This window comes from Stegastes partitus, unplaced genomic scaffold, assembly GCF_000690725.1.
Source record: "Stegastes partitus isolate 25-593 unplaced genomic scaffold, Stegastes_partitus-1.0.2 Scaffold150, whole genome shotgun sequence".
Classification (NCBI taxonomy): Eukaryota; Metazoa; Chordata; class Actinopteri; family Pomacentridae; genus Stegastes; species Stegastes partitus.
The window spans coordinates 18,176-30,871 of NW_007577881.1; the positions used below are offsets into that span (position 1 = coordinate 18,176).

General features: G+C 41.8%; 1 protein-coding gene across 1 annotated transcript; it reads right to left on the reverse strand.

Annotated features, from left to right (window-relative positions):
* Positions 1 to 2,655: 2,655 nt before the first annotated feature.
* LOC103355426 (ADP-ribosylation factor-like protein 8B) lies at positions 2,656 to 10,195 on the reverse strand. The gene is made up of 7 exons (XM_008279222.1): positions 9,964 to 10,195; positions 7,158 to 7,238; positions 6,894 to 6,967; positions 6,654 to 6,747; positions 6,130 to 6,197; positions 5,179 to 5,249; positions 2,656 to 4,542 (listed from the first exon to the last, which is right to left on the reverse strand). Exons 1-7 carry the CDS (start codon positions 10,084 to 10,086, stop codon positions 4,493 to 4,495), a joined length of 561 nt encoding a protein of 186 aa, XP_008277444.1. The 5' UTR covers positions 10,087 to 10,195; the 3' UTR covers positions 2,656 to 4,492.
* Positions 10,196 to 12,696: the final 2,501 nt, after the last annotated feature.

A 12,696-nucleotide genomic window follows, 5' to 3' on the forward strand; every position in this document is an offset into this window, starting at 1 on the left:
AACAAACATGGCTAGATTGATGACAATAACCCACTCACTTGTGTATCTGCACTAATAGCATCAATAATAACTGGGGTTAGCCAGCTCCATGTAGGAACATATTCATCTACGGAGCCCCATTAAACTGGGTTACTACAGGGTGTGTATGCATATAAACATCTGTCTTTTACAGAGTGTAGAGCACTAAAGGATGCTGATATGTGCCATGCAGCTCTGTATGAATCATGTGACATTCCACACATAGTGATTAGTGCCAAATTATGGTCCGCACAGGGAACTGAATGAAGTGGTTGCAGATGCCTGTCAATGCCGGGGCTCCAAACCTCTAATCCCAACACTATAGTTTAACAACTTTGGAACACATTATTTATGTATCATAAAACAAGTCTTTTTACATCCCTGGACAAATTACCCCACAGTTAGCTCAGCTAAACACAGTGCTGCTCTGATGTCATCGCCGCCACGGGAACAAAGAGTGACAAACAGCTGGAAGTAAATAAAAGACAATGTGAAGTCATGTGTTAACTATGAATGGCTGCTTGTAGGTCTGCCCAGTCAAAGAAGTGGGTCTCTCTCAATATTTTTGGTTGATTTATTTTGTCATTTTCATGCTACACATCCTCATCGTGGTCCTCTGTTGAATTTCAGATTTAATTTCTTGCTGTTTAAAACCCCGGTGCTGTAAATCAGACATGAAATGACCTTCACCTGAAGCGCCACATGTTCTGGAGATTTACTGAGATGCTCCGTGGGCGCACTGCAAATGTTGTATGTTGTAAACATTATGACCTAAAAGTCCAAATGCTCTAAGTGAACTAAATATTATTCCAGGCCTGTCTGGAAGACATAAAAACTGTTTACAATGACACTGCAAAAGATGGAGCGGAGGAGGGCGATGAGGATGCTTTAGCCTTGATAGTGATAGTGCAGTAATGCTTCCATGGTTCCCGCTGAGTAAATACACAAACATGGCGGGAGGAAGCTGTTTTGGACTGGACAGAGATTGAACAGTTTTTCTCCTTAAATTCCAAAGATAACAATATGACCTGCCTGTTTCCTCTGAGTAAAAAAAAAGGATTCTGATGTTGCCTGAACTAGGTGTGATGTGTTTGCTCGCTACAACGCTGTCAGACGACTGAGTGAAAGTAAAGTGCAGGCTTCCTTCAACTACGGTGCTGAGTGAGGCTGTCCAGGGCTGTTTGCTGCTAAAGACAGAAGGGAAGCAGTTTGAATGAGCGACAGCAGCTTCAATCTGGAAGTATTTTTGTGCATTTTATAGACAGACAGCTGTTTTATTTTGCTATATTCATTTAGACTACGCTCAAACCTTGACATCAGTCAGACGACAATCTGTACCCACGGTGCTATGCAGATGTGCGCCTGATTATATCACTGTGAGCATCCCTGTTCAAAGTGGATCTTTATTATTTAAGACATCCATCAAGGTTTGAGAGGGAGGATGTATTAAAAGCTCAGGGTTGTCGCAGTTAAGTAGAGTGAAAGCTACGAGGGAGTGAATCATGTCTGGAGCATTATTCTGTAATTCAGTTCTTAAGAAACCCTGTAATTTCGGTAATGAATAGTCATTCATGGGACAGACTGACGAGCTTGGACGCTTAACAAACGCAAACAGCGCAGTTGTGACAGGTGGTAGGCGTGAAGCATCTTGTATTATATAATGAGCGCGCTGGTAATGGAGTGTAACTACATTAATAGTATGTCACGCCTTCAGGTCGTCTCCATGACCTTCTCTCTACATAAATCCCTATGGCAGGTTTGTAACCACTTCTTAATCCCTTGCAGTCGCTGCACTTGTAAACCACACACACACACACACACACACACACACACACACTTGAGGACCCACAAATTCAAGTTCCCATGTGGACGCACACATAGCCCGTTCTCCACTGACCCATGGCATCCATCGGATAGCGCCTGGACCTGTCCACACCTTCTTACCGCTGCCCTAGCATACAATAAATGCCAGCAGCTGTTCATTAAATGCTGCGTTTAAGAAATGAGATTAATTAAGGTGTTCCTGTTTTAACAGCGCAGGCCTGCTCTCCGACAGCTCTGTGCAGCCTCAGCTGCGAGAGCACGGCTCACTTTATTGCCCCCTAGTTTGCAACACACTCCCGGCGTTTGCCTCAACATTCAAGAGTGTTACATTTCTGCATAATTGTCATTTCTCTGCCAAGAAACACTGAGAGGTGTTAGTCATCTATTACGGGATCTCTAAGTAACAATAGCTGCTTAATGGAAAACACAGAACACAGATCTGTCCACAAAGGTAGCGCTGAGTTAAGTTTGTGTGGTGAAAATTACGAGAACTGAGCGTTTTGGGAGTACCTGCCTTCCATACTCGCTGTGGATGAAAGTGTTGTTTTGAAGTGAGAACTCCAGCCAAAAACTGCTGGAATTAATGATCCTGTTAATATACAATCTGTGCGATTCTAAATCATGACGAGAAATCCTGCCCTCCAGTAATCTCCATAAAGAGGAAAGCAGGAATACGATGCACCAAAGACAACTTGAGAGAAAACCTGCGAGACTTTAAGTTGCTCTCCTTACTATTATCTTTCCACAGTCCTCTGCTTCCATCTAGTGGCGGCAAATTGAACTGTCACTAAATATTTGATGCCAGACTTGAAATCCTTAAAAATAAAAACAAATTTATTAGCAATCACAGGGAGAGAATGCATGACATCTACAGGAGCATTTGTTGGAATAAAAATGCTAACTTCTTATTTACAAAGTCTGCAATTGAATGTGAATAAGTTGAGCACATGCACATACAAATTGCAAATAGGCTATATTATTACACAGGTAAGCTTTCCCCAAATTACCCACACAGTCACTCAATTACACAGCCCCTCACTGCTGCTGTGGTCCCAACAATCGACATTTATGATTACGACGATCAGACACAGAACAACGTGTGAGAGGTGGACGATATTACAGTGAAATGCAGAAGTCATGTAGGCCTACATACAGCGTCGGAGCAGAGAGGGGGATAATTCACCCCGATCTGGGGACACTCCGACGACCAGAAGGAAAAAGAAAGACTCCATCGAGATGCATTGGCCAAGCGAGGGAAGGATCAACATACAGTGGTCAAACCTGTGAGAAATCATTGTCTTTTCGCTGAAAGGAAACTGCGTGTCAATCAATACGTCGTTTTTTTTTAAGAGGAGACAGCGTCGACCTTGAACTGCTAAGGCTTTTACAAAAAGATTCAGATAAGGGCGTGGCAAAAGCGAGGATGACGTCAGGCATCCAGCGCTTTAAACTAACGGACTGTCCTCTGTTCTCTGTAAGCTCATTCATCATGACTAACACTGGCTTTCTGTTATCCAACCCAACAGGCAAACACAAAACGACTATGAGACACTTGGACACACCCATACTGCTTTCACACCATTTTCTCTTTTTAAAAAAACCCTGCAAGCAGAAGTTAGCCCAAAAGCTACAAAAAAAGAAGTCACAGGCTACAAGTGAAACAGCATTCGAATTACCCAGCAACCAAACAAAATGTAACATTTTCTCATTCGCCTCTCATCCGTGTCTTCATCGCTCATTCTTCATCGTTGGTACAGTATCGTCTTTACTGTCTTTTCTCAGACATAATAATGCGTTTATGCGATTACAAAGCATAAAATGAGATTGTCAAGAGGTGGTGTTAAGTGTAATCAAGGGATTTATGCCGTGACTGTACGAAGAGTTTATTTAAAATAGTGGGTTAGAAATTGCATTGGGCAACGACTGTCTGATTGGGACGCTCTCTTAGCCGAAGGCACTTAAAACTTTGCTTAGGATTTTTGACTCAGACGCAACAGCCACTCAAAGTCTTACCTTCTGTTGATCTTTATATTATGTGTAAACTTTGATTCAAGTCACTTAATAAAACAGACACTTCCATACGCCGGCAAATAAAATGCAGGCTACATTGCTCAGAGTTTATCAGGAATTGAAGGCATTAGCACAAGCGACCATCATCATTTGGCAAATAACTGTTAAAAACTACAATCACACAATGCCACGTAAACACCAAATGCTGACAGGCAACAGGACAGATGTTTGATTGTGGGATTAGAGGAGCTCCATCCTAGTGTAGCTGGGGAACAGCACACCGCAATATCATTAGATTCCTGGAAACCATTTAAAAAAAAAAAAAAAGACTCCATGTACACAGAGCGTGTCCGTAATGACGAGCGATAAGGAATGACGGGTATGGACGATCCACCTTCTAGCACAGTAGTGAGACAACTTTTCAAGACTCCAGATTGTTTGGGGGTGGTGGTGGTGGTAGTGCTGTACAGGGGCTACACATCTATGGTAGTGTACTGGGTGGTGCAGGTGGCGACGGTAGTGAGCAGAGAGGGCTGGATTACTTCACAGAGGCAGTGGAAGGGATGACTGTCGAGGACCCATGACCGTAAGGGGGGCTGAGGCCAGAGCTGCGACCAGGGGGAGGAGGAGGGCTTCACTTTCAGCTTCTCCGTGACTTTGAATGCTGGATGAGCCACTGCAGTGTGATATCTGCACATGGGGAGAGACATGTAATATGTTTATGACCTCAAATAGTATTTGCTTTGTTCTGTGTCCGCATCAAATAGACTGCGAAGAAAGTTCTTCCTCTGTGAACTTAGCTCAGTTGGTTGTAGAGCTCTGCAGTAATGTCACCTTAGCTCGAGTCCAGAAAGCATGAATTTTCTTTGTCTTGTGAAGTTATTTTACTGGTCATTCTTCTTAAAACTTACATGTAGAAAATGTAAGAAAATTACTGTATGATATGACATGACAATATATAACCTAACTTTGAATTGTGAAATAAGACACCAGATAGGTTATTTAATTTATAGCATGCTGCACTGGGTTAGCATATGCAACAAAACCAAATCCACATGGTGAAAACACAGTAAAACAGCAGTAGGGTCAACTTGCATTTTAACAGATTTGTTAGAATTGTAACTAAGTATCATTTAAGGATAGAATTAAGATCCAAGATAAAGCATATTATACTTTAAAAGGCCACAAGTTTGGCAGAATAACATGCAAATAATACAGTCTGGCTGATCACAACACTCGTTAAGCCTGAAAACTGGCCTGACTGGTTGCAGGCGAGTCTGACCTAACTCGTGATTTAGTTTCATGAAGAACCATTCACATATTTACCTATGTTGTCTTTCTCTTTGCAGGAGACAGAGTAGCAGCAGATCTCTCGGTCCTGAATGGCAGATAGGTTCCTGCAAAAGGAAAGTGGAAAATATTTATTCTGTAAGAACAGAACTCCTACTTTCAAAAACATCATGTCCACTCATTACATCAGACTGTTTTATAGCTATTAGCCATAGACTGTATAAAAGATGGACGTAGCAACCGGCCCTGAAAAATGAAGCCAACCCGGAAGTGTCAAAAACCTACGTCCGTGAGCTGCTGGCTCCAAAAAGCCCTGGTTCCCATAGACTTGAATTGGAAAAGAAGTGATCACGAAATACCGCATTCCTACAGCTCAGGATTTTTTTCTTATTAGTTTTCATGGTCAAGTCCAGAGATCAGGTGGCCAATCTGAAAATAAATCAATACTGAATTTTTAAAAAATCGTCAACATTTTGTGGGGCAAGGGGCGTGGCTGGCTTGATTGAAAGTCGGCAGCGACGATGCAGACGAACCGAGCAGAAGGCGGTAAATGTGGGCGGGCAGAGAGGGCCCGCCTCTCAATCCATCTGACCAATCGCTGCTCCTATGGCTCCGCCCCCCTCCGACAATTTTTGGCTCCAAAAATCCAAGATGTCAACCAGGAAGTAGCAAAACCCTGGCTTCATTTTCTCAGTGCAGAAACCAACGGGTGACGTCACGGTAGCTACGTCCATCTTTTATACAGTCTATGCTATTAGCCAAGAGTTAAGACTGCAGATCTACATATTCAGATACCCCTGTATACATATTGTATAACACCTGACGTTAAAGTATGTCTTACACCAAGAGGAGGTTTCATATCTAACAAACCAACCAGCAACAGGTAAAGTAGCATGGCATACAGTAGATTAACCTTATGCCACCACCAAGTGTTTGTTTTAACAGGATTATTAAACAACAACAACCAAAAATAACAAGATTCCTCACATTTTTTCAATGAGCTGCTTCTCGTCAAGTGCGTTGGGTAAGTCTCGTTTGTTGCCAAGGACTAGAACCTGAAAAATGAGGAAAAAAAAGTAGAAGAGGCTGATCAATATCTAGCACAGCAATGTATCAGCATTACCACAGTGCGATTAAACATTTTAAAGGATTTCTCTCAACTGCATGCCCAGCAAATCACGCAACTCTTAGCATTCAGACAAAATAAACTGCTTGTGTGTGGTGTCAAGTCAGAGCAGGAGGAAGCCTGTCAATTTAGCACGTCAGACACTGTCAAGTCAATTATCCCGTCGGCTCATTAAAAAACATCCTGGCTCGGGTTCAAATGACCACTTAGCGTAACGTCATCAAGCCTGACTCACTGCGACTAATGGGCTGCAGGAATTGCTAATTAGGAGTTTAATCACTGTTTGTGACCGGAGTCACTGGACCCTCAGAGATCAATATCCCGATCAGGTTGATGCTGTAAAATCATGAGCGTATTGGTCTTAAGATCACAGGCGGCTTCTTACAGGAATTCCTTGTAGGTGTGGTTTGTCTAAGAGGTTGTGCAGTTCGTTTCTGGAAGCTTCTATCTTCTCTCGGTCTGCTGCGTCCACCATGTAACTGCACAGAGAGAGAAAAAAAAATAATGTCTACTGATAATCTACAAAAAAAGGGCAGTATTACATATTACTGTGTAAATTTGGTTTGGCTTATCCAGTTTTCAGCCACAAAGGCAACATGCTGTACTCTTACGTCAGCAGACTTACACAATGGCATTGACTCCTCTACAGTAGCGCTCCCACATGCTTCTGAAGCGGGGCTGTCCACCTATGTCCCATATCTGAGGCAAGAGAACACAAAATCAGGTCAGAAGCAAAACAAAAAACCTCTGTAGTGCTTTACTTCCTTCATAAACTGATTATTGCACCATTACTGCCGTGGAGGACAGAGTGTACAGCGCCGGGCGGTACAGAATTGATTTCAGTCTGACAATGAGAGCAATCGGCTGCGTAGCCCGGTCGTTGGCTTACCTTTATTGTCACGTTGCCTTTAGTGACCTTCCGCATGTTGAACCCTACTGTAGGAATCATGTCTTCGCTGAACTGTCCTGACTGCACGTGACAAATGGAAGACAAAAGGCGGCATGTTAGTAAAATGAATTTCATCTGATGCAAAAGTCACATGAAGAGCACTGTGGACACGAATCATTTCTGCGCACGAGTAAATTAAGAAATGATCTGATTAAGGGGTTTTTTTTTTTCTGGATGAATATTTGTCCGTCATGAATCATGTTTCGATGGGGCTACCGATGCGTCAGAATGCAATCCTCACATTTTTTTTGTTTTGTTTTTCTGGATCTGTGCTTCAGCAAAATAAACATGAAATACAACAACGGATGTTACATTAAAGTGCAAAGTCTCAGGTGTAATTTACATGAACTGTGTGGGTAGATGTAGCCCGTCTCATACAAAGAGACCAAAGCTAGGGGGGTTCAAAAGTGATCGTACAGAAACACACAAACAAAAATGAATATATTTAATATTTTTGGAACAATCCTTTGCACTCAATGCCTGCTTTAAGCCTTGGATCCATAGTTGAGAATAAATGCTTTGTGTGTTCCCCGGTGATGCTCACACCCACACCTTCACTGCAGTCACCTTCAGCTCGTGATTGTTACTCAGACTGAGATCAGATTAGTGACTCAGCTGGTCGAGGATATTGAACATCTTCACCAGGAAGAGCTCTTTTGGTTGCTTTGGCTGTATGTTTAGAATCCTTCTGAAAGGTGGTCCCAGTGAGTTTTGATGTATTTGGTTGAATCTGAGCTCCTGTAAACTGCATTCATCATGCAGTACTGAAACCATCAGTCGATGCCGGTGTGTCAGTTCCACCCGGCATTCATACATGTACGTACAAGACGTAACAGCTCCACCACCGTGTTTGACAGATAAAGTGATATGCATTATGAGCTGTTCCTTTTATTCTCCACACTTTTAATCATGTTGGCACAGGTTTGTTTTTGGACATTGAACTTTGCCACTCAAGCTCTACTTGGCCTTTCAGTTTTTGAAGGTTACCGGGGGGTTTGCATGTCGTGGTGACTCTTCTAGTCTCTGGTCAGGAAATCCTCTCTTGATCACTGATAAGCAGACATGTACGCCTGCATCCTGGAGAGTATTCTTGCAGTCAAATGATTTCCAGGTCATCCACAGGAGTTGTGCTTGAAATGTTCGGCTTTTCTTATGCACACCTGCTTTTTTAGAATGAGCCCAACTGTTGATTTTCACAATTGATACCTCTCCGAAAAAGTTTGATTTTAGAGACTCACTATCTTCCTCACTTGCATCGTCATCTCTCTACTTCTCATATTGGCAGGCTACATATAGGGCTTGGTATTGTTCTTTTTAGCACATAGACACACACCCCAAAAAAGACAAAAATAAACACAGTGAAGCAAAGGCAACAGGTTAAGGAAGGGAAAATACTGGTGTAAAAATGTAGAAGTGAACCAAAGGTTGAGGGCAAATTGTGCTGATTCCAATGAATTAGAATTGCAATGGAGCAAAGCGCAACACTGCTGGACTGGACATTTTAACAGGTGTGAAATTTACAGTAGTGGTTCAGGATTAGGGATTCAGGATTTGGAGTTGTAGGGGTTGTTCAGTGCTACAGCTTCAACATCCGTTTAACTGGTAACAGTCAACTTAGTAGGCAAGTGTCCGGTTACTTCTGATCCTATAAGCTCAGGGCACTATGACTTGGCACTTTGATGTAATATCTATTATATCACTTTAAACTACACGTGCAGGAGCCCAGACGCCCTCAAACAACAAACTGTGTGCTTATAGACAATAATCAAGCTTTCTGCCAGTAAGTGTGCGGTAACCAAACATCCCACCAGCTTAAATGGTTTCAACAGACATAAAGTAAATAAAAATAAACTAGATATTTTACCAGCCTCGCTCGGTGTAACTGCTCTGCTGTGATTGTGGGAAAGGGAAGGCAGCTTTGGTCAAATCTCAAAACAGATCACTTGACATCATGTCAACAGGAAAAAATGCGTTGTCTTGTGTGGGAAAAGGGGAACTTGGAAGCACTGTGGCTGAGGACCTGACCCCTTCTTAAGAATACAGTTTGGCCTGTCACCTAGACAGCCAAAACACAACCAAGGCTGAAACACAATAAAGAGGGCAGCTAGCATGAGCCACTACAACTCTGACAGCATGCCATAAATCTAGACGTAAACAGAGGACAGTTTGGGTCAGAAGGGAACATAAACAACACTGTACTGGGGTCTTTAATGCAGCTACACAATAACAAACCTATTTACATTTATTAGCAGTATTAATTGTGGTGGTATAGACAGCTGGCAGCCTGTAGCCGTGGCTGCCCCAGGCGTCGTCTGCTCCAGTACACCCTGCTAGCTACAAGAAGTAGGCGACGCGACTGTTTTGGAAATGAAGTAGTGGCCTGTGTGTGTGTGTGTGTGTGTGTGTGTGTGTGTGTGTGTGTTTTCGACATACCGCTCATGTTGACACACCGGCTGCTCTTACAAAGCACCAACAAGTCCGTTCACATGACCGGTTTCACAAGTAAGCGCACAGTCATACCAAGAACTTCGTCATTCCAGCTAGCTAAACAACTCACTAAAACCGAGACACTTTTTTTTTTACGGCACCAAAACTAGCCATGTGTGCATAATTTTCAAAACACCAGCCTGAAAACGTTGCCTGCGACTCCAGCTAATCTGTCAGACACCTCCGTCCACCACCTCTCCCAGGTAGTAGCCGGGGCCCACACTGACTGTGCGCGTCTTTGCTAACGTTGGCTACTTACTGCAATCACGTTGACGAATGTGGTCTTTCCGGAGTACTGAAGTCCCACTAATGTCAGCTCCATCTCCTCCTTCCAAAAGAGGGACCTGAACCAGTCCAGGAGCCTGTTTATGAGGGCCAGCATCTTGGATGACAGGGTAGTCGCGGTCTGTGCGGCTGTTTTGGATGTGACTTGGGTTAGCAGTCTACACAGGAAGCTGCTAGCTGCTTTGTCATATCATGTGATCTGCTGACAAGTGTTGCTGCTGCTGCTGCTGCTGCTGCTGAGGCGCGGCCCCGGGGAGCGCGTGAGCCGCACGGGAGCGCGCACAGTGAAAGCAGAAGCTGATTGTAGTAGCTTAGTGTGGGTAAGGCTGTATTTATTTAGTTTTTAAGTTTTTTTTTTTTTTTTAAATCTAGAAAAGTAGCATAGGAATCTCTGCATTATTCATTCCAGACTTTGTTACCACAGCAACCACAGCAGCATGTGATTTTTATCATTCCTCTGCTATTGCACTGTACATAGAGTAATGTGTAATATATCATGATGCAATAATGACCAATAACTCCTAATAATAACAGCAGGAAGCAACAAAGTGACGTTTTAATTTCCTCATACTATAGTATATCTGTGCATTTCGCATTTTGCCGACATTTTTCTTCTAGTGATGCAAGATATTAAAATTTCTGGCTGATACCAATACCCGATATTAGATTTCTGATATCGCCGATACCCGATATTATCGATGTTCAATTTTTGTTCACACCGAAAACATGAGTGCAAGTAGGCACTGTGAGAATTTGGAAACTATTCAAGAGAAGCCCATACCAAATTAGACCACATAACAATAGTAAAACATATTTAAACATATTTTTACATATTTAAGTCCAGGACCATTTAAGTAAAAACATCTGTGAAATCGCAGCAACATCAAATGTAGAGACAAGGGGGCTAATGTTAGACAATCATCAGTTTTTCACATTGGCTAAATTAGTTCATTGACCTATTACCGATATATGGGAAAAAACATTACTATCAGTCAGTACCAATGTGGGTGTTGATATATTGTGTGTCCCTATTTTTCACTTTAGTTCATAGGATATGTTACACTTTATTGTGCATTTAGGACTTTAGTATACTTCTAGTCTCTCTCTCTTTCTTTCTTTCTTTTTTATTTATTTTTATTATACTTTACCTACCATTTCTGCTTAATTATTTATTTGCATTGTTCTTATTATGTTTTCATTTTATATTTGTGATGGTGGTCACTTTAGAGTTTCTGCTTGCCACTGCAGCAACACAATTTCCTCTTGGGGATCAATAAAGTACTTCTACTGTATTCTATAAAATTCAACTGCTCTTAACATTTAAAAAAAAAAAAGCACCTATTATTGACAAGTATCAGTTATCGGAGCTGTTGTTTTCATCACAATAACCCTTTTTACAGACATTTCCTTTCATAACCTAATAGATGATAAATTGTAAAGCCAAGTGAAGGCATTTTGTGATTTCGGCACACAAACTGTTACGTAGTTCATGCTTGTGTTGTGTTGAAAGGGAAGTGCTAATAGGGTCCAGCTTAGTAAGATTGCTTCAGCAGCTTGTACAGAGAAGTGACCATTGTGCTCATTTGGAAATGACGCTGACAAGTTCAGATTAATGAAAAGGAGTGTAAAAGGGGCTTAAGTGTCTCATCGGGGTTATGCTTTTGCAATGCAGTCTTTTATATAAAAGCTAGGATGTGTTTACTCTTAAATCTTTCTTGGTGTGTATGCCATCACAAATGTAAACAGGATCTATACATCCTTGAATAATACTGTATGTAATTTGATTCAAAATTCTACATTTTAAATATTTAGGCAAAAGTTATGTCACAGTTACAACTAGCAATGACAGTGAAACATAATTCTGTAATAACATACAATGTCCAGCCACAACAATAACCACTGACAGGTGAAGTTAATCACTACACACTGATCACCTCATTACAAAGCCTTTGTATAGTGAGGTCAGGACTCACAGAGTTTCCTGTAACAAGTTGAAAGCAGTTCAAACTGTGCACATGATGTTCTGTGGATGTGGGTTGTCCAGATTAACAATGACTTCCTGGACAGATGTGTTGCAGCGGAATTTTCTGAATATGATGTTTTAATGTTGTTCCACAAACTACGTTCCATTCACTTATTGGTGGCATTTTCAGAGTCACATGTCACGAATTAAATCTATATTAATAGCCGGATTTCACTAAGGAGAAGCCAGAGCATTCTCATTTAATTAAATTTTATTTGCACTTTACTGTGTACTTTGTGGCAATTTGGATGATTTTTATAGTTGCCCCTGACCAGGGGGCACCCTCTTGTCAACTCAGAAAAACTTCCACAGCAGTGGTTTCATTGGGCCTGGGTGTCTGGGATGATAGCCTCGACTTGTTTTATGAATCGTTTAGTGGCTGATGAACAAAAGAAAATGTAGTTTGCTCAGCAGGCCTGTTGATGGTCTAGACGCTCCTCAAGGTTGTTCAGAATTACTTCCTGGTCAGCTACTGTCCATATAACAACACAGTTCCCTCTTTTCACTTCAAATACTAACCCAACAAAAAAATCAAACAGCAGCAAAATTCTTCTAATAGCTCATTCTGTGGTAAGGTCTTGTCAAGTTCCTGTTGGGGACAGCATGGAGTAAAAGTTTATGAAGCAATTCTTTTTATACATACACCATTTAACTTGCACCTTGTAACTCCTAAGCACTTCTGGG